A 22,974-nucleotide genomic window follows, 5' to 3' on the forward strand; every position below is an offset into this window, starting at 1 on the left:
TATCCTTTAGTTGTTCTTAATGCTAACTAGTCTATTTTAGGTATAATATACTCTAGTTACTCTTTTTAAGGTTATTATAGAGCTTAATAATTATACTAACCTCCTTTAGCGCCTTTCTTATAACGTTAAGGACCTAGGGGCCCGGCTTAATTTTCTTAAAGGGAGTATAACTAGTATTAACACTACTTTATGCTATATTATTAACTATTTCGATAATATAGAGCTTATTAGCAGCACTCTAACCTCTATAGCCCCTCCTACGCCTTAAGCTAATCCCCTTAGCCATTTTAAGCCAGTTAGTAGCGATATAACTTCTCCTAATACTTTAGGAAATCTAAAGTGTAATCCTAGTACTAATATAGCTTATTCTTCTTTAGTTAGGGATAATTTAGCTAATAGCTTTAGTTTAGCGGGATTTGGTACTAGCGCTTTATAAGTAGTCCTTTTTTAACCCTTTTTAGCTAGGTTAATATCTTATAGGTCCCTTTAAGCGGCGGCCTTCTTTAGTTTAGTTTCTTTTATTATATTTAGGTTAGTTAACGAAAAATAGTAATAGGTTAGCCCTTTTCTTTTATACTCCTTACCTAGGTAGGTATAAACTGGCTCTTTTAGCTATAGGTTACTATTAGTGCTCCCTAAACCAAATTTTACTATATTAGTTCCAATTCGTTCCTAATTATATTATTATCCTAGTTAGATTAATTAAGTCCTTTTATGGTCTTACTAAAACCTATAAAACCCTATTTAGGGGGAAATTAAAAAAGAGTTACTATTTAGCACCCTTTTTCTTCTTCAGGGGCCGTCCTAGTTTATTATAGTTTTTACTTTTAAGGTCTAAGTTATAGGTAGTCCGTAGCCTATTTTATCCTAAAGTGCGCTTATAAGCTTTTACTATAGTTTCTAATAGGTTTTTAGCTAGTTTTTATATAGTGTCTTTTAGACTATATCCTTTCTAATATACTTAATACCTTATATTTCTATTTTCGTCTTTTATTTAGCCTAAAATAGCCTTAATATACTATTATTCTAATTTGGGTATATCTATAAAATAAGGTATAAGCTATTATCTCCTACTAACTATATCTAGTATATATTTTTCTAAGAGGGACATATAGAACACATTATAGGTATTTTAATTTTCTAGTAATTTAAGCTAATATACCTATATATTAATTACCCTTATAACCTTAAAGAGTCCAAAGTTTTTATAATCTAGCTTTTCCTTAGGTCTACTTATCTATATATACTTACCCGCTAGCTATATATAGTCTCCTTCCTTAAATTCTATAGGTTTATGACCTATATTATAGTATTTTGCTTAGAATTCTTAAGCCTTAACTAAGGATTGCCTTAATTTATCGTAAATTATCTTTAATTTATTGGCCAATTCTTTAGCATACTTTAATATACTACCTCTATAGGCTTCTCTTAGACCCTTATCTCTAAATAGCGTTTTAGCCTTATTTACCTAAAATAGGGTTATTTCTATAGAGGCGTGGATTAAGTTATTATAAGTAAACTCCGCCGTAGTAAGGAGACTGGCTTAATTTATCTATTTAAAGTTATAGAATGCCCTAAGGTACTACTCTATAGTTTAATTTTACCTTTTTATCTACCTATCTATCTAAAGGTAAAACGTAGTAAATAAGTTTTACTTGTAACGGGACTAGCCCAGTTATAGTAGGAACGTCTCGGTAAAACACTTAACAGATAAATTCTAACACTTTATCTAAATTCTGCCGAATTCTACTAGCTTAATTAACTTCTGCTAAGTTCTGCCAGATCTATTAAATTTTACTAAAGTCCATTAAAGACCGCGTGCGTATATACGCATGCATTAACCACTAAGCCTCTAACTATTTAATTATATAATTCTCTTATTATTTCTTTCTCTTCTTTACGTAACGTCTTGTTCTTAGTAAGAGCTATATACCCTTAGATTTAGATAGAATTTATATTATTCCTTTAAATCTTCCCTAAAGTTTCTTCGCGCCCTTATATTATATTATATTAAAAAAACTACTATTAAAATGGTAAACAAACTTGAACCCCTTACGTTAACTATAAGTATTATAGCCCTAGTTAGGGAATAGTTAACTATAATATAACAGTCCTTTATAGATACTTTAGCCTAATAGCGAGCGATATTAGAAGCTTAATAGGAGCAATAAATAGGAGCAATCCACGAAGAACTCCGTAACCTTAAAGTATTTATATTAGAGACCCTAATAGCAATACCTATAAACAAAATTAAAATAATTATATATGTTAGGAATAAAGGTAAGTGGTCACCACATAAGGCAAATTGCCATCACGTATGGCAAGTTGCCGTTACGTGCGGCAAGTTGCCGTCACATGTCGCCGCGGCACTAGCGTGGCGAGGAGCCTTAAGCTCCTCGCCCTCCCTTATAAAGATAGAAAAAGAACAATTATTATACTATCTACGAACTATAGCTACGTAATATTACCTTGTATAACCAACACTAATTAGTGGTTAATATTACTGTTATACTATAGAGCAGCTAGGTATTCCACTAAGAAGAGATAAGCCACTATACTAGTACTACTTATGCTAAAGGGAGCTGTCTTTTAAGGTTAGAACTGGTCCTAAACCTTAAATAAAACTCTTCTATAAATTTAAGGATTTAAAGGCCAGAACTAGTCCTAAGCCTTTTTAAGATTACGGATTTTTGCGTCTATTACGCAGAATAATACGCTTTATAAGTCTTTGCAATTTAAGGCTAGAACTAGTCCTAAGCCCTATAATCGTAAATATATATTATAAACGCGTACTAAACGATAAACGCGTACTAAATAATAAGTATATATTATAAACGCGTACTAAACAACAATCCCTATACTAATAACACTTCCCTCCCTCTAAAAATATGGCTACGCCTACTTTAAATAACTAGGAAGACTCNTTACCACTAGGGGTAGCTTTATACGCGAAACTTATTAATAAAAATTAGGATAAATTTACCTTTAATATAATAACTTATACCATAAAACAAGTTAATGGCTTTCTCCTACACTATACTAATTTATAGCTGTGGGAATATTTTAGGGAGGATTTTATAGGATGGACCGCTAATACCTAGGCACTTAGTAATTTTAATATTGTTTAGGATTTTTAAGACTTCCTCTATAGAAATAGGGTATATATTGCTAAGAACGGTAACCTAATTACTAGTAATATTTAGGCCGTTATTACTAGTATAAAAGAACTAGTATAGACGGAAGCTAAGATTATATATTAACTATAGAAACCTAGAACTAACCTATATTCTTTAAAAGGCAACTTTAATTTAGAACAAACCCCCTAAAACGCTACCCTCCCACCTAAAGATACTCTCCTACCTAGAGGTACTCTTCCTCTACCTTTGCTGCCTTTAGCTCCTCTACTCTAGCTAACCGGTAACCCTTTACTATAAGAAGTTACGAATCTAATAAAGGTATATTTAGACAAAGAGAAGAAGTTTAAAGGAGAATTATATAATATACTTAGAGCAAAACTATAGGTTTTCTATAACTGTTATAATAAGGTTAGAATTTAATACCACTAATACTACTACGCTTTCTCTATTATGTTAAAAGAACGGGTAGTAATATTCTATTATAACTATATTATAGGTAAAAACTATAGCTTTAATATAATACTTTAGCTTACTAAAGCTCACTTTAAGACTAATAAGAATCGCCAACTTTATATATTTAAATAGCGGGAAACTACGTTTTAGAAAGTTATTACTTCTAACCCAATAAAGACTTATTTAGAGTACCTTTAACTACTCTTTAATAAACTCTAGAAAATCTAACGTGGCCTTATTAAAACTTACTAAAATAAGAACAGCCTAAGGGACCAGGTTATTTTAGCATGCTATAGCGTTCCTAAGTGTAACTTAGCGCTATATAAACCTATAAATACGTTTAAAGAAGTATATACTAAGCTACGCTCCGCTATAGGTACTATAATATAAATATAAGAATCTTAACAGTTCTATACTAAAAACCCTACCTAACTAAGTATTCCTAACTAATACGATTATAACTAGACTAATTAAATATATAGTGGCCGTAGTAGGGAATATAGAAGAGGGTATAATTAACGTTAACTATAAGGTAATTATAGAGGTCCTTATAGAGGTTTATTTTAAAGTAATTATTAAAAAAAGTACTATATTTATAAGAAGCCAAATTACTAATTAACTAGATACTTCCTTAATAAGTAAAAAGAGGTATATAATAAGTTTCGTTAGAGTATAAAAAACGTTAGAAATTATAAGGTTACTATAGCCTACTTCTAAAGCTTCCTAGTTTAATATAAAGGCGTAAAAGATCTTAAAGGTAAGGTTAATAAGGTTAAATAGCTCCTTATAGATATAGAAATTAAGGACTACTCTCTTAACTAATACTTTACTAAGTATAGTAAGGTAGATAGCATATAAACCATCGCCGTTCTTAATAACTAATCTACGCTCCATTCTATTATGAAATTAAATATCTTTAATAAGCTAAAGGAGAGTTCCGCGTTTTCCTTTAACGACAAATACTTAATAAACATCTTTTATAGTATTATACCAGATACTAGGGCCGTAGGAGTATCTATAGTAGGAGAACCTTAAGTTTAAGCTCTCTAATAACTTAATACTTCTATCTAGATTAACTAATTAATGGCAGGCTAATATATAATACGTTTTAGCAAGGGTACTATAATCTCTTTCGGCATAATTAGGGTCTAAACCCCCTTAGGATACATTACTTTCTATATTATTCCTATAAACACTCTATTTCTATTTTATATTAAAGATATAAATAAATTAGGCGTTAGGCTTAATAACCTTAAAAATATACTTATTTAGGGAGACAATTAAGTGCCTATTATACGCAAGTAGGGCCACCCCTAGTTGCTCCTTTATTAACTAGAAAAGAGTATTATATAAAGCCACTTAACTAAGTTAGAATTACGCCAACTACACTATCGTTTTGGCCACCTATCTATTTATTAATTACTTAGGGTCCTTTAGCAAGCAGGCTATAAAGTTAAGGTTAAGGTAATTAAGCATTTTATAAAGTATAACTATTACTACTAAATAAACCAGAAGTCCCCTAGCCGATTTAAGTTTACCCTTAAAAATAACTACAACTTTAACTTCTATATTATTATTAACGTTATATATCTTAGCGGTAAGCCAGTACTCTAAGTTATTAACTTCTTAACCTCCTTCTAAGCCGCGCGTTTTTTAAAAGATATATTAGCCAGAAATATATAGGATACCCTTTAATTATACTAGATTAATGTCTATTTAGGACCCCCTAATTAAATCGTCTATAATGTAGAAAAGAACTTCTTATCTATAGAGTTTTAATAATAAATAAAGGCAATAGTAATTAAGGTTAAGGAAGTCCCTATTAAGGTATATAATAGTATTAAAAAAGTAGAACAATATTATACGCTATTACGCCGCGTATATAAGATTATCTCTTTAGAACTAAAGGACGCTAATAAAGAACTTACCTTATAAATAGCTATTAAAGCTATTAATAATTCCGCTAGCCTGGATAAACTTATACCTATATTACTAGTCTTTAGCGCCTACCTTTAAATAACTAACAATTTTCTATTATCTCCCTTTATTATATAATAAGCTAAGGCTATTCATAAGGCAATAAAGGAGGTATAATGTCTCTACGCTATATACTAGGTTAACAATATACTAGGAATAAGAAATAGCCTAAATATCTTAACTACGCTTAATCTACCACTCTAGTCTAAGGTACGCGTATAGCGTAAAAAGGGAGAATAGTTAGGCCTATATTAACTTATTATAATTAATAGTTAAACTTATACTATTTAGATGCCTTATAGACCCACTTAATTCCGTTTAACTATTATTAAGCCTTACTATAAAGATAACAGTTCTAAGCCTTTACAGGATGCTATAAAAAACGCCCTAAAAGAGAACCACGATTAACGTGCTCTAAAAGGCGACTATAATCCTAATATAATTATAGTAGATACACCGCAGCTATAACGCAGTAGAGGCCGCCTAAAGGGATCACAGAATTACTAATATCTTATTAATTTTAAAGAGCAATTTGTTACCGCTATTAAGAATAGAGTTAAGCTATTAATAGCCTTTATAATAGCTAAGGAGAAGGCTAACTTTAAACTCGCAAAACAGCTCTAAAAGGAAGGTCATATTATAACTTTAGGAGTTCCTTTCTAAGCATCTAATAAGTAGGAGATTAATAGTCTCATTATAAGGGGAGTCTTTAAATTTAAGAAGTATAACCCTACTAAGTTTAATAGAGTTTGCATCTTTAAGTTAAAAATAGTTAATAAGATTAAGGGTAAAGCTACTAACGCCCTATTTAAGAAATTAAGGCTTATTATCTAAGGTTATAACAATAATAGTAAAGAGATAATTCTTATATAATCTCTTATAATTTAATAAGCTAGTTAGCAAGTTATTATTATATTAGCTCCCTCCTTAATAAAGAATAGAATAGTAGTTTATTTATAAGATATTACTTAAGCCTACACCTAATTAGAGACGCACCTTTAGCGCTTAATATTAGCATACCTTCTAGAGCAAATTCGCCACTAGTATCCTAAAGATATAATTATAGTTATGCTTAAGCCATTATATAAAATCGCAAAGGTAAGAACTTACTAGTGGGCTACCTACAGCAAGCACTATAAAGAGAAGCTTTTAATAACTACTTTTATATTTAATCCCTGCTTCCTTATTATAACTATAGGAACCCTATTTAGAATCGTTAGTATATAAACTAATAATATAATTATTTTAGGAGATAACCAATTCTTAGCTCTTAAAGAAGATAAACTAGTAAAAATAAATCTTATAGCAAAGCTAAAGGAAAAGCTTAATTTAATAATACTATTACTCTTTAATAAATGCATCCTCTCCCTAAATAAGGATTCTATTACTTTACGCTAGAAGGGTTAAGGCAAGAAAATTAACGTTATTAATGTTAATTCTCTAAAGTAAGGATATATAAAGCAACGCGCTTACAGAGCTTATATTGCTTCTATCTATTAACCTAAGGCTTTATTTAATCTCTCTGTTACCACCTAACACTAGGAACTAACTAAGAACGACATTCTTACCCTAAATAAACGTCTTTTCTGGTAAATAAACCATCTTAACTAGGGACTACACTATATGCCTATTAATCTTCCTACTACTAAGCTCTTTATATTTGTTAATAAATCGTTTATAAATAATAAAGATTTTAGCTCCTAGCTAGGATATAAGATTATTATCGCGAATAAGTCTACTAGAGAAAATAACTTTATAATCCACAGCAATCTTATCTATTAGAGCTTAACTAAGAGTAAGCGCGTTACTTAAAGCGTTCTAGCGTTAAAGATATATAGAATAGTTGGTAAAGTTAATATAGTAATTATAATTAGAACTACCCTAAAGATAATTATAGATTAACTTAAACTTCCCGTTATTCCTATAATCGTATATACTAACTTATATTCCCTCTATAAGTATTTAGTTAAGCTTAATACTACAAAAAAAAAGCGCCTTATAATTAACATTATAGTACTTTAGCAATCCTACAAGCATTAAGAACTCTTTAAAATTTAATAGATTAATGGCTAAGATAACTCGGTAGATATAATAATAAAGGCGAACCTAAATAAGGCACTAAAGACGTTTGTTAATATAAATACTCTATATATATAAGTTAAAGGTTAGGTTAAAAGGGACTCCCTAGAAATTTCTTAGTTACGTAAGGTCTTAAGATATCTAGGAACTTTAACCGGCGGTTAAAGTTGTCTAATTAATTAGATTCTCTTGCTAAGACTTTTTTTAGAGGGGGGAGTATAATATTTTATAGACCCTAACTTAACCTAGCTAATTAAGATTTTCTATCCCCGGGATAAAAAATCGCTATTAGCTCGCTTACTACTAGCGCCTTAGCGGCCCTCTAAATAAGATATCTACCTACAACTCCTAAGTAAGAAAGCACCACGTACTAAGGGGCAAAATTTTAGGACAGTGAGACTTATATTATAATAGCAATAATAAGTAAGGAGGATTAATATTTGTTACGCTAGTTAAGCGGTATATATATATAGATAGCAACCATAAAAGAAGAGTTGCTAGTATTAGAAATAAAGGCAAGTAGTTACTATATAAGGCAAATTGCCATTACGTATAGCAAGTTACCGTTATGTGCGGCAAGTTGCCGTTACGTGTCGCCGCGGCACTAGCGTGGTAAGGAGCCTTAAGCTCCTCGCCCTCCCTTATAAAGACAGAAAAAGAATAATTATTATACTATCTACGAACCGTAGCTACGTAATATTACCTTATATAACCAACAATATATAAACCTAACCTATTAAATATAAACCCTAAACTAGTAATAGTAGCTTAACCTATACCTATAATAAACCTAATACCTACTATAAAATTTAAAAAGCTCCCTAACCCTTTAATATTTAATAGAAATTAAAATAACCTACATCCCTTTATAACTAAGCTCTATCTTAAACTTTTAATAAACTATAACTAATACCCTACTAAAGCTAGTAAAATTAACTATAAAATGTTTTATTTAAGTAAAGACGCTATATAAACTATAGACCTATTCTTCTATAATGGCACCTTTATTAATTTTAAAATCTTTATCTCTCTATTAAAATAAATATATAATAACGCCAGCCGCGAATATATAGCTATTACTAAACTTAAAAACCTATAATAACGGAACCAAGACTTTACTAGCTTCTTTTTAGAATTTTTAGGCCTTATTAGTAAACTAGATTAAAATAAAGCCGCTAGAGTTACTACTCTCTATTAAGCTATTTTAGATAAAATTAGAGTATAGTTAGTAGGTAAAAAACTGCTAAAGGACTTACCTAAATTTGCTATAATATATTAACAAATTAATAAGGACCTTTAATATAATAAATAGATTTACTTTCTAAAGCTATCTATACCTTATATTTAAAACTCTATAAAACTAGTATATACCCTAAAGCGCGATTTATCTTTAAGACTTAAGAGCCCTATATATAACCTTATAGACCTTAATATAACCCAATTTTATACACCCTTAGGAACTAATAAATAAAGAACTTAAGCTATAAATAGAGAATGCTTTAGATGCGGTAAAAAGGGATATATTTAAAGGAATTATTAAACTTACTTTTTAAAAAAGGTCTACCGTAGTTCCTCTTAATCCTTAAATTATACCTATTTTATAAATTATACTTAGTCGCTATAAAGTATCTTACCTTTAGTTAATTTAGAAAATAAATTATCCTAGGGCTAAGTTATGCCTTAGGATAAAAAGTGGAAGAGTATAAGTGTCTAGGCTCTTTTAGCGCTAATATATAATAACTCCTTTAATATACTTAGCAAAATTTAAATACTTAAAAAATAAAAGGAAGTATAAATCCTTATAGATAGCGGAGCTACTAGTATAGGCTTTATTAATATAAACTACACAAAAACTTAATGCTTAAATTTAAAGAAACTTAATAGGCCCTAAGGCCTATAAGGCTTTAATGGTAAGCCTTTAATATATAGTAAATTAACGTACTACGCTCTTATAAAGATATAAATAGGCAAATACCTTAAATACGTTTCCTTATTTATAATACCCTTAAAGTATTATAAGGTAATGCTTAGATATAGATAACTAAAACAATATAACCCTTTAATTAGCTAGGTTAAAAAAACACTAAAATTCCATATAACCTACTGCTAAAGTTATTACTTAAAATACTACTTACTCTATAAATATATATATAACTATTTAAATTTAATATAATATAAATTACCCTTACTATAAACCCTAAACTAATATAATAAAGTTATAACTACTAATTGCGATAAAGAATGCAAAGATAATATATTAAAACCCCTTAAAATTTATATAATATAAGCCGCACCCTTTTATTTATTAGCAAGAAAACAAGACTATAAGATCTTTACTATAACACTAGAAGATATTAAGAAGGCGTTAAAACTAAAGTAATATATTAACCCCTAACCTCTTATACCTAAAAAATATTATAATCTAATTAATACGTTTAAAAAACGATTTATAAATTAACTACTCCCGTATTAAGACGAATATAATTTTAAAATAGAACTTAAACCTAATATAACGCTAAAGTTTAGCCCGTTATACGGTATATCGCAAAAAGAGCTACTTATAATATAATAATACCTTAAAGAGTACCTAGAGAAAGGATTTATTCGCCCTAGTTAATTACTATTTACCTTATTTATACTATTTGTTAAGAAACCTAGAGGAGGCTTAAGGTTCTATATTAATTATTAAGCCCTAAATGCGATTATAATTTAAAACTAATATTTAATTCCTTTACTTTAAGAAATACTTAACTACTTAGTAAAAGTATAATACTTTATAAAGCTTAACGTAGTTACTACCTTTAATTAAATCCGTGTTTATAAAGGAGATAAAAAATATACGGCTTTTTGTATATAATAGGGACTTTTTAAATACCTAGTAATGCCAATTAGTGTAAAGAATGGTCTTAGTATGTTTTAGTAATATGTTAATAATATACTTTATAAATTCCTTAATATATTTGTTACCGCGTATATTAATAATATCTTAATCTATTTATCTTTACTTTCTAAGCATTAAAGGCATATCTAAATAGTCCTTAAACGCCTGCGAGATGCGGGCTTATAATATAATATTAAGAAATACAAGTTCTACGCGTTTAAAGTTATATACTTAAGCCTAATTATATCCTATAATAGAATTAAAATAGACCCTAAGAAAATTGCTATAATTATAAACTAGGAAAGTCCTAATAGTATATAAGATATCTAAGGATTTCTAGGATTTGTAAATTTCTATTATTAATTTATTAATTACTTCTTAAAAATTATTTAGCTATTAATAAACTTAATAAGGAAGAATATAAGATTTAAATAGACTACTAAATATAAATAAGCTTTTAATAACCTAAAATGTTGTTTTATAACTGCTTTAATTCTTACCTACTTTAATCTAGACCTTAAATATATTATTAAAATAGACTTATCTAATTATATACTAGGAGGAGTGTTATTATAATATAATAAAAACGGCAAGCTACGCCTAGTAGCCTTTCTCTTCCGGAAACTTACCCCTACTAAATTAAACTATAAAATTTATAATAAGGAACTGCTTATAATTATTAAATGTTTTAAACAATGGCGTTTAGAACTTAAAGGATCGTTATTCCTAATATACGTATTAACGGACTATAAAACCTATAGTACTTTATAACTATAAAGCAATTAATATAATACTAAATTCGTTAGGCTAAATACCTTTTATAATTTAACTTTAAGATTATATACTAACCTAGTAAACTTAATTAGAAGCCTAACTTATTAATATAATAATTATAGAACTTACCTACTAATGCCTTTAACGAATAGATTATAAATTAATTATAAATTCTACTACCCCCTAAACGCTTTAAGAAACTACGCCCTATATTTTTAAACGCGGAGCTTAATAGGAATAAATTAGAAATTAATAAATTAATAGAGTATAAATGTAAAAACGACCCCTGGATAGTAGATATAATAAAAGCAATTTAAATAGGGAAACGGTAATATAAGGATATTATACTCACTAAATGCGAAATCTATAATAATTAGTTATATTATTAATAAAAGATAGTAATCCCGAATTCCAAACCCTTATAATTTAAAATACTCAAATTTGTATACAATTCCCCTATGGTAGGGCATCCCAGCTATATAAAGACCTATAAGATTATCTAATAAGTATATTACTGGCCTATAATGCATAACTATATATAAAAATACGTTTAAGTATACAGAATGTGCGTATATAGGAAGACCTCTTATATAAAGAAATAAGGAGTACTTTAACCGTTGCTAATTTTAATGCAAAGATGGCAAGATATCTTAATTAACTTTATAGTTAACCTGCCTAATAGTAATAGGTTTACAAATATTATAACGTAATCTATCACCAAGTGGTGGCCATCACCATATGGCGCCGTACTAAAAATTGGAGAATCCGCACCCCAATATCTTAACAACCACTTAATAATAAATGTTAAAAATTTAGATTTAGATTTATATATATACTCTACAGCTGCTATTAAAGTTACATAGTAAATAGTTTAGTAGTATTTAAGATATAGTAATTTGGCCTTATTTTAGCCCCCAAAATTTAATATTTTAAAAACTACTGAACTATTTACTATGTAACTTTAATAGTAGCTATGGAGTATATATATAAACCTAAATCTAAATTTTTAAAATTTATTATTAAGTGGTTGTTAAGATATTAAAGTACGAATTTTCTAATTTTTAGTAAGTTTTGATGGGGCACCACATGGTGATGGCCACCACTTAGTGATAGATTACGTTAGTAGTTATTAACTATCTTATAAAAATGCGACACATAATTCCTATAGACTTAATTAATATAATATTAGTAGCCGAATATTTTATTAAGTACGTCTTTAAGCTATATAAACTTTTTAATTTAATAATATCCGACTATAGAAGCTAGTTTGTTTTAGACTTTTAGTAAGCCCTATATAAACAATTAAGTATATAAATATAACTCTTAACTGTATTTTATCTGGAGATAGATAGTTAAACTAAAATTACGAACGCGACTATAGAATAATACCTATAAATGTACTGCTTCTACCTATAAAACAACTGGAAAAAGTGGCTACTTTTAGCTAAGTTTACCATGTAGGTATAGTAGGATTAAAACGAGCTATAAAATGAATTAAGGTATTCGTTCGGCTATTATTTGACGCGTTAGTGGTAATAGAACTAATATTATTAGTGGGCAGGGTAATAGTGTAAACAACGGGCAATACTTAGGTAAACTTTTTCTAAAGAGGGAAACTAAGAAAAATAAGGTTTAGAGTATTATTATATGTTAACTCCAGTAATATTAAAAGTTTTAATATTTCTCAACCGATTTAATTCATCTGGGACTTCCAAATCGATTGAATTGAAAAGCTAGCGAACCTTCAATCGGTTGAATTAATTGAATCTTGGCTCTCAATTCAATTCAATTCAATACTGAAATCTCGTTGATTGACTTGCAACCCTGAAAAGGATGCTGTTGCTGCTGTTTGATAGCAGACGGTAAAAAGCACGGTTTTATGCTGCCGTAAACCTCTAGCGAGAGACATAATAGCTCGTTGATCTAGCCATTTAGCAGCAGACCTGGTGCTTGACTCTTTCACAATCCGTAAGCCCTCCGTCCACTCTCAACCACCAAGCGCAGATTCCAAACCGCATATATCGCCACCAACAGGCTCCCTAACTTCTCAACAATTGCGTCGTATCCTCCTCCCCTCTCACCTCGGTCGATCCCATCACTCTCCCTTCCACGATCTCCTCATCCCCATCGCCATCGTCCATCCCTCCTCTCATCTCCCTCAGCTCATAGCTCTCCGCACGACTCCACCTCCCCTTCATACTACTTCCCGTTAGGCTGAACAAATGTCCATATTCCACCAGCATCGGCACATCCTTCTCTCTTCTGGTCCAAGGCCCTACACCCCTACCCTCAGCCGCCATTCTCTGTAATTGGAAGAATCCATTCTCGATCCATTCCAATCTCTTATAATGACCCTTCCCCGAGTAGTTCTGCAAAGCGCCAACAACCTTCGCTAAAGTGAGGTTGGTGGAAATGATGAGCAGACCGAGCGAAATTGTGAGGAAGAATCCGAGGACTGAGAAAGATATGTGTGATTTACTCCTTGCTTTGACTTCGTGGCAAAGGAGTTGCGCTTCCGGTGTTGAAGGGGAGCGAATATATTTCAGAGAGCTAATGCCTGGGCCTGCATCGAATTCAGGGGGTCGGGCGTATAACAGTACAGAGCGTTGCATAGCGGCTAGGGTGATGTTCATCCAGTTCGCTATTTCGATCTCCCATTGATTGTCGGGGAGCTTGCCAGAGACCGCGAGCCCGAAACCGTCAGGCCAGAGGTATTCGTTTGCTATCAAGCTATCGAGGCCAACGAAGCCGAGCTGAAAATTGAGTTGTGTGCCGTAGATAACCTGCCACAGTAGTTCGAACACTGCTTGTTGGTTCTTGTTCAGTGCCTTCCATGTCTCGACCTTGTTCGAAATCGCGTAGAGGCCAGTGAGTGGTGTACAGTGTTCCTCATTATGAGTGCAGAATTGGTAGCGTTCTTGACATCCGATCCAGGATAGCATGTTCGTTGCTTTGCAGCCAGTGGTTAACTCATTGATAAGGGTGGTGTTGCTGCAATTCTGTGCGTCATACCAAGGGTCTCGGATGGCGGTCCGATAAACCATGCGGTTCATGAGGCCAACGATAATCGTGTCTGAATCATTAGACTGAAGTTCGGGAATAGGTTCGAAGGGGTGTTCGGTGAGAGTACGGTTATTGAGAAATTTGGTCAACCATCTGTGATGAGATCAGCTTTGAAGTTTTCATCGGTCTGAAGAGACTGCAAATCGTGGTGGGATGGTCAAAAAGAAAGGATGCGCGATTGGTGGCACCTTGAATACACCAACTATACAATATCATATGTATATTAGGAAGAGTATTAGCGAAATGTGGAAGGGGAGATGAAGGTGATGTTTCTCGCGCGAGCACAATGCTCGATCCGATGCTGGCAAGCTTAAATTCCGAGGATTGGGAGTTAGAGACAATGAAAAAGGGAGACCAACATCATGTTATACGCTTTGTCGCCTGACCTGTAGAAAGGTTCATCTATGACGAACGTGTATTCCGACGCAGTGTCTTCTAACCATACGCTAGGCCCAAACTTCCAGCCTTGCCATAACGTACCTGACGGATAACCGGGGCCAAGAATTAGGCCTTCTGGAATTGTTTGCAATCCATCGCTGTAGTTCTCTCCGGCCAATGGAGCGCAAGTCAAGACCTTTCTGACAGAGATTCGATCCTTGGGGCGCGTGTTTAGGCCGAGATGAAGGTCTGAATGTATCAAACCAGGGTCGAGTTCAATACCTGGCCCGATACATATTTTTGAATCGAAAGGGCAAGGAACTGATGTGAGATTGTAAGGAATGGCCTGGCGGACGTATATGTTACAGACCGTGGAATTACCTCCAGTCTGGCTATAGCAGGCTCGGGAGTAGCTGTTAGCCTTTCGCCACCCGTTGCCAGCCATGATCAGAAAGGCATTTGCGGATTCAAATATTGCGTCGTCGGTGATGTTGGAAAATTCAGATGGCTCTGCCATTAACCCGCAGGACTTGCTCCTTGTTCTAACCCCGTCATTTCTAGTAATCACTTGCGAGGAAAAGCTACCAGCTCCGTAGAAAGCTAGTGTGTGAAAGCTAGCTAATATGACCAGAAGTAAGGACCGCCTGTATGCCTCGAATCTAGCACCCTTGTGACCGTGACCGAGTTTGATGGAGTTCGAAATGAGAGTTGCTGTACTTTCAGTGTTTCGCAATATGAGCTGAAGCTGGTGATACATGTCGTCCTGCTTCTTCGGTGTCGAGTTGAGCTGATGGATAGCAAAACATGAGATTCCCCAGAGGTGGTCGCCGATTAGTTTCAGGAACATAGCCAGAACCGCGGCGAGCACTAAGCCCCATGAGGTTGGAAGAGTGAGGGTTGAGCCATAAACTGCTCCTTTGCCTGTAAAAGTCAGTCGATTTGGGTGTGAGGGCGTGGAACACCCACTCCAGTTGATCCAGAATCCACAATGTACAACATCACAACCTACCCACCGCATGCCGCCTTCCATACTGCGTGGCTTGAGTAGTATACTGAGAGGCCGGTGTTTAATATCAACTATGAGCAATGAACTTTTTAGTTAAACTTCTTGCAAGAGGTAGGTGCATAAGTGGAGTACAGATGATGGCGTGAGGGTAGAAGCAGGAGGAAATCTAGAATCGGCTGAACGCTGTGCTGTGCTTTGAATCCACAAAACCAAAAGTTGTTGTCAGATGTTCAGCTGTCGACTTGGCTTTGGGCGGAAAATGCCGCTAAGTTTCGATTCGGTCTTCTATATGGCGAGTCGTTCGCCAGCCGCAAGCCTTCGTCCTTGGCAGCAATGCACCTGAGTAGTATCTCACAAAAGCAGCGGTCTGGACCATGGAATCCGCATCGCTGAATTGTTCAGGGAGTTCTGCGACTGGAGGTACTGCTCCGACTTCTAGCGCCGATGCTCTGACTCAGCGGGAGATATTGGCTAATTCTGGGGTATGGACGCCGCCAAGGGGAGGAATAAAGAGGGGCCTCATATCCATGATCGTAAAGATGGTGGTCGAAAAGGGATGAGTTGCAGAAGAAGTGATTGATGCTCTCCAAGCCGTAGATGTGGGCTGAAGATGACCTCAGGCTTCACTGACGCAGTTTCGGATTGTTCATGCCCCGGCTTCTAATGCGGCTCGAGAAAGTTGCGAGCCAAATGACTAGACAATCTTAGTTGCGCGCTTATTCCCAGAATGTGTCTAGCAAATCATGCAAGGTAAAGCAAAGAGCCAGTAAAGTAAGTCCGAGTACATCTTTTAGAGGATAATAGAAACGCGAGCTGGGCTATGAACAGCATACAGCCCGAACAATAAGAATCAATCTCATGAAGTGGACTCGTCACAAGCCCGTCACATACTACATCAGCTTCCAGCTCTTATCGGTGCTTCACTATTCATGGAGTTAGGAATGCCAGGCGGAGTGAGGTAGGAAGTAGGATCAATGGTCCGGATGGATACAATACGAGCACCGGTAGGTTGAGAAGAGATGCACGCGACCGCTAGCACAACATCAACAACTACAAGTTCTTCTTTGCAGGGATCGAAGATGGCGTTCTGTCCGACGGTCATAGCAAGCACGATGACAGGAGGTTTGGCAGCCTCGCTGTCAGTAGAGGACTTTGCGCTTCCCTTGGGATAGAGAGACATAGATGCATCCCAGTCGTCGTCGAAGAGCGGATCTTCGTCTTTCTCCGACTTCAGCGCAGGCAACCTAGAGGTGAGCAGGGCGAGGTGAGTAGTCATAGACAGGAGCAAGAAGATAGGAAAGTGGGGGAGACAGAAGAAGAACCTGTGACATAATTAGAGGAACCCGGAAGATAGAAGGGAATTCAAGCCTACATCGAGTGGAACCTCCTGTTGATATACAGCCTATATTTTAGCTCCCCGCGAGCGGGCAGGGACTCGGTGAGCATAAGCCGGGAACACGGACAATGCGTCGTCGTCGCGGAATCCGGGGATCTCAATGTTCATTTCGAGCCATGAATTCTGTCCCTTCTATGGTGGGCCATACGCACCAAACCGCCAACGCCCGAAATCCGAAAATTTCAGAACATCAAATTCTTAGTCTTGATCATGCAAAAGCTCTACCTGAAGCTCTATACAAAGCTCTACTTAAAGCTTTATACGGAGCGGTAAAGCTCTTTTAATATACAGTATTAATACACTAGGANGTCCCTGAGAACGCTCGCACGAACGCCTGCACGAACGCCCGTACGAACGTCTCTACGAACGTCTCTACGAACGCCTCTACGAACGCCTCTACGAACGCCTTTGCGGTTGCCTCTACGAACGCCTTTGCGGTTGCCTCTACGAACACCTTAATAAACAGACGCCTGCACAAAGCTCTATAAAAGGGGAGGTTAAGGGAGCTCTGCCTACGGAGGCTCTGCGTATAGAGGCTCTACGTATGGAGGCTCTATACGACGCTCTGCATTGAAGACTCTGTGTATGGAGGCTTTGCGTATGGAGGCTCTACATACGGAGGCTCTGCACGACGCTCTGCACGACGCTCTGCGCGACGCTCTGCACGATGCTCGAAGACTCTGCATTGAAGACTCTGCATTGAAGACCCCGCGTACGAAGGCTCTGCGTATGGAGGCTCTACGTACGGAAGCTCTGTACGANGCTCTGCACGATGCTCTGCATCGAAGACTCTGTATCGAAGACTCTGCGTGCGAAGGCTCTGCGTATGGAGGCTCTACCTACGGAGACTCTGCACGACGCTCTGCACGACACTCTACATACAAAGACTCTGCATACGGAGGCTCCGCGTACGTAGCTTCGTGCAGAGCCTCTATATGCAGAGCCTCCGTACGCAGAGTCTCTATACGCAGAGCCTTTGTATGCAGAGCCTCTATACGCAGAGCCTCTATACGCAGAGCCTCTATACGCAGAGCCTCTATACGCAGAGCCTCTATACGCAGAGCCTCTATACGCAGAGCCTCTATACGCAGAGCCTCTATACGCAGAGCCTTTATACGCAGAGCCTCTATACGCAGAGCCTCTATACGCAGAGCCTCTATACGCAGAGCCTCCATACGCAGAGCCTCCATACGCAGAGCCTCCATACGCAGAGCCTCTATACGCAGAGCCTTATACGCAGAGTCTCTAAACGCAGAGTCTCCGTACGCAGAGTCTTCGATACGGAGCGTTGGTGCAGAGCGTCGTGCAGAGTATCGTATAGAGCTTCCGTACATAGAGCCTCTATATATAGAGCTTTAATATAGAGCGTCGTGTAAAGCGTCGTGTAGAGCATTGTACAGAGCCTCCATATATAGAGCCTCTATATATAAAGCCTTTGTCTATAAAATCTTTTTATATACAGAGTCTTTAATATAAAGCGTTGTATAGAGCCTATATTATAGAGCCTTTATTATACAGAGCCTTTATACGCAGAGCCTCTATATATAGAGCCTCTATATATAAAGTCCTAAATAGAGCCCTGCGTAGAGCCTTATATATAAGCCTTTATATAAAGTACCTATACGTAGAGCCTCCGTATAAACTCTATGCGAAACTTTATATAAAATAGAGTATATTATTTAATATTTAATAACTTTTTTATCTATAACTAAATTTTAATTATTATAATACTATTAAATTAGCTCTTAAGCTTTATATTTTATATCTTAAAAGTATATAGATAGAATGCGTAGTTAAAAAGTTATTAGATATAAAAGTTGGCTATAATATAGTCGCTTTAAAAAAGGAGAATTAAATATTAGAAATTATAATTAATAATAGCAATTTACTAAAACCTTACCTATTTAAACTATTTTTCTACTTATATAATATACTACTTGCCCTTATACTATATTACTATTATCTATTCCTTTAAGAAAGTTATTTAAAAGCCATACTTTTTCTTATTTTAGTTAGCACTATAATATATAAGAGGGGAGCTAAGGTACTTAAAAAATACTATTAAAAACACTTCTAAAGCGACTAAAGAAGTAGACCTTACTATTAAACCTATACTACCTATATAAACGCCTTTTAACTATTAGAATAACCTAAAGGTTTTTAAACATTTATTCTAAATATAACTATATATACTAATACTATAAAGACATTTATTAATATTATAGTTGTCCTATTTAAAGTCTTTAAATACTAAAAGTTTATTATTTAAAATATATATTAAGCTAATAAATATTGCAGCCTTTATTCGTTTTAGCTTAATTAATTAACTACTATTATTATATTATAAAGTTTAAAGAATCTTATAATACTTAAAGAAGTAAATAATATAGATAAATAGTATAAAGCAGAAGGAATAATAGAGGTATGGTTAAAATATATAAAAAGACTTAATAGGTTAATCTTATAATTAAATATAAGGCTACTACTATACCTATNAATACNTCTACTAATACTATAATTATTAAAATTACTACAGCTATTTAAGCANCACTTTAAATAGTAGGTATTTTAACTAAAGTAGTAGTTAATAAAGAGGTAGAGTTCTTTAATAATTATTATAAAGGTATAGTAAAGAAGCTATTAGTAAAAAGAGACTACTAAATAGAGTAACTATATACACTATTTAAACGCTATTACTATCTTTAATAATACTATAAGAATAAAANGCATAATATTATATACTGTCTTAAATTTAAATTAAAGTACTACTTAATATAACCCTACTATTTAGCGTGTTAATTAGACGTAATAGAACAGAAAAAAGTTACGCTTAATATATTAGGTCTATCTTTACTATTACAGATTAAGTATAGTAAATACCTATAGAATAAGGAGGATAAATATATAAATATCTCTCTATATAGCTATAAATACTATTAAAGTAACTCTTATAGTATTAATTAATTAATAAGCTCTCCTTTCTAATAATAGTAGTAATAAAAGACTTATATTATAGTTGTATAATTATTAGCTAATTATATTTAATAGTAAAAACTATTAGTATTAATAGTATAGTAGCTTTTAATAAACTAGATGTAGTAGTAGAACTAGTAAATATTATAATAGGTATAAAATGCTATATAAATAGCAATACTTTCTTTTATATTACTAATTATTACCACTAGATATTTTATAGTAGATCCTATATTAAATATAAAATCTTCTTTAATGCCTTCTTTATAAGGTACTTTATTAAATTTTGTTCTATTCTCTATAGCGCCTATTAATCTTTACTATTTAATTTTAAATATATCTTCTACTAGCCTACTACTTAGTAGCCATACCAATAGTAGTATTAAATAATTAAATAGTAAGCTTAGTATCTCTATTAAATAGCTATAAAGCTATTATCTAGCTTTTACCTATATCTCTACTAGGGTAGGATTAGTTTTAGTAAATATGTATTATATCTTTAAGATATTAAAGTATATATATATATATATATATATAGGCTTATTAATTATATAGAAGATAATTTAAAGGACTTTAGAACAGATTAATAACGTTATAGTACTATAGTAGAGACTTTATTTAATATATTAATTAATAGGCGCTTTATATAATCTTATTCTTCCCTTTATCTAAATATATTGTATATTATACTACTAAATTCCTACTTATAAGAAATACCATTTCTACTACTTTATTAAATCTTTATTATTCTACTATATAGTTTAGAAAGTTGCTAAAGTTATTTTATAATTTAGATTTAAATTAATAAGTATATAGCTACTACTTTAAGTTTTAAAAAAAACTTTAATTATATAACGGAACCTTGTAGCAGGAACTACGGTGGGCTCGTTATTGGGCTAAGTGTATAGGAAATGCAAGTAATAATAATTAGTGGAGTGGTTGCCTAATAGATTAACTCTAATTATATTCTAAAAATCACTATAAGGAAGGAACTATCTAGGTAGGGACTAAGGGTCCTTAAATACATAACCATACTCCTATAAAATCCTCCTTATACGTAATATACGTGTACTCTATCTACTCTGTTATAGATCTTATAGATTATACAGATTATATAGATTACATTATATGACCTTAGTTACCATTCCTCGTTACATAGTTCTATCGGCTTTATCCTAGACTATACCTAAATTAACTAACTAGCTTCTTCTAACTCCTCTCTTAGTAGTTATAATATTGTACTTAAAGCGTCCGTAACACCATCTCCCTCCTCTTTATCTTTATCCTTAAAGATTCCTAACATCTCTAAGTTATTTACTAAAGGTATAATGTCCGTCTAATTAATTTAGTTAATATTATTGCTCATTATACCTAAAGCAATTTCTTCTTCCTTAACTGCTCGTCGTGCTCGCACTGTCGCTGCGATACTGTCTCTTAGTAAGATTATACCGTTTTTGTGTTTTCGCTGTTTAAAAGAGGGGTTAGTTTATATTATACTAGCAAACCCATCTTTGCGATAACCGTCCTCTTACTTAGAGTGCACTAAAGCAAATATTCGTTCGTCCTATAACGTTCGCTTTATTTCTAATGCTAAATATATATAACCTATTACTCTTAATAGTCGTCTGGTTCCCTAATTAATTTATCTTAAGGTTTTATATTTAATCTGCTACTACGTAACTAAATAATAAACTGTCTGTTACTCTTGCTAAATTACGCCATTCTTAGGACGCTGAACGGGAGGCTGCCAATACTCAGCAACGGGCCCTTAAGTCTCGTCTTACGGCGTCCGCTTAGTTAATCCGTCTTAAAAAGGTACGTAAGAAGGTATATTTTAAGGAGTAAAAACTTATAGAATAAGGTTTATAGGAACTAGGTAATAAAAGAACGGATTCTTTTCTAACCGGGAAAAAAATTAATCTAAGTAGCTTAGCAACTGCTCTTCTTAGGTCCCCCTTAGGTGACTCATTCTTTAGTAATCCTTTTTTTTTAATACTACCTAACCTAATCTCTTCCGATACTCCTATACTTTTTCTATAACATTCTTTAAATTTTCTAGTGGCTCCTAGGTAGTCTTAGTATAGCCTATCCACTTAACCTTATACTATATTTCATTATTAACGTCCTTATAACTAATAATCCTCAAAACTTACTATTTATCTTCTTCTTATCCTCTATACGTGTCTGCTTCGTAAACCAGTGGCTTAATATTCCTATATACTGGCTCTAGCATTGCGATATACTATATAGGGTAGATCTTTATTTTGGCTAGTAGGTTTAACTTATACGTAACCAGTGAAATTTTCTACGTAATTTTAAAAGGTCCTAGTCTAACATAATCTAACTTCTTACTTAGTTATTAACTCTTAAAATTTTTATATAGTAGCCATACTTTATCTCCCTCCTTAAGATCTGGTCCTTTAGATCTCTTAGCATTATAGTACCTTTTCATTCTCTTTTATACTTTCTTTGCTAGTTCTATAAGGTCTATATAGAGGTTTATTAGCGTCTTTATTCTTTCTTTAGCTATACTACTTATTTTCTTTACTTACCGTAGTAATAATAATATTTTTAGCTTATATCCATAATTTGCCTTAAATAATAATATGCCTATTCCTTTTTAAGGTGTTATATTGTATGCAAACTATATAATTAGTAATAGCGATACCTAATTATTCTATACATAATTAATATAATGCCTTAGATACTGCTCTAGCGTCTAATTTAATCTTTCCGTTTAACCGTCTGTCTGTGGATAATATACAGTAAAAGTTGCTACTTAAACTCCTTACTCCGCCAAGAATACCTCCTAGAATACTGCTATAAATCTTAGATCTCTATCTAATATAATCTTACT

At 33.3% G+C, this 22,974-nt stretch overlaps 2 protein-coding genes across 2 annotated transcripts; both read right to left on the minus strand.

The window, feature by feature from the left end:
* Nucleotides 1-13,340: 13,340 nt before the first annotated feature.
* On the minus strand, nucleotides 13,341-15,760 carry K441DRAFT_543388 (uncharacterized protein; the record flags this gene model as incomplete). Its single annotated transcript, XM_067642732.1, has 3 exons — nucleotides 13,341-14,457; nucleotides 14,724-15,663; nucleotides 15,709-15,760. The coding sequence occupies 3 exons, from the start codon at nucleotides 15,758-15,760 to the stop codon at nucleotides 13,341-13,343; spliced, it is 2,109 nt and encodes a 702-aa protein (XP_067507726.1).
* A 715-nt stretch (nucleotides 15,761-16,475) lies between these two features.
* K441DRAFT_316063 (uncharacterized protein) lies at nucleotides 16,476-17,228 on the minus strand. The gene is made up of 2 exons (XM_067641137.1): nucleotides 17,121-17,228; nucleotides 16,476-17,070 (listed from the first exon to the last, which is right to left on the minus strand). The coding sequence occupies exons 1-2, from the start codon at nucleotides 17,192-17,194 to the stop codon at nucleotides 16,644-16,646; spliced, it is 501 nt and encodes a 166-aa protein (XP_067507727.1). The 5' UTR covers nucleotides 17,195-17,228; the 3' UTR covers nucleotides 16,476-16,643.
* Between the last annotated feature and the right edge of the window lie 5,746 nt (nucleotides 17,229-22,974).

Source organism: Cenococcum geophilum (assembly GCF_001692895.1).
Source record: "Cenococcum geophilum 1.58 unplaced genomic scaffold K441scaffold_7, whole genome shotgun sequence".
Classification (NCBI taxonomy): domain Eukaryota; kingdom Fungi; phylum Ascomycota; class Dothideomycetes; order Gloniales; family Gloniaceae; genus Cenococcum; species Cenococcum geophilum.

What these genes read in the sequence shown, in the direction of transcription:
- K441DRAFT_316063 (XM_067641137.1), bottom strand. Translation starts at nt 17,194, where the DNA reads ATGCTCACCGAGTCCCTGCCCGCTCGCGGGGAGCTAAAATATAGGCTG. An exon ending in AACAGGAGGTTCCACTCGAT is followed by an intron (nt 17,071 to 17,120) that starts GTAGGCTTGAAT and finishes ATTATGTCACAG; the next exon opens with GTTCTTCTTCTGTCTCCCCC.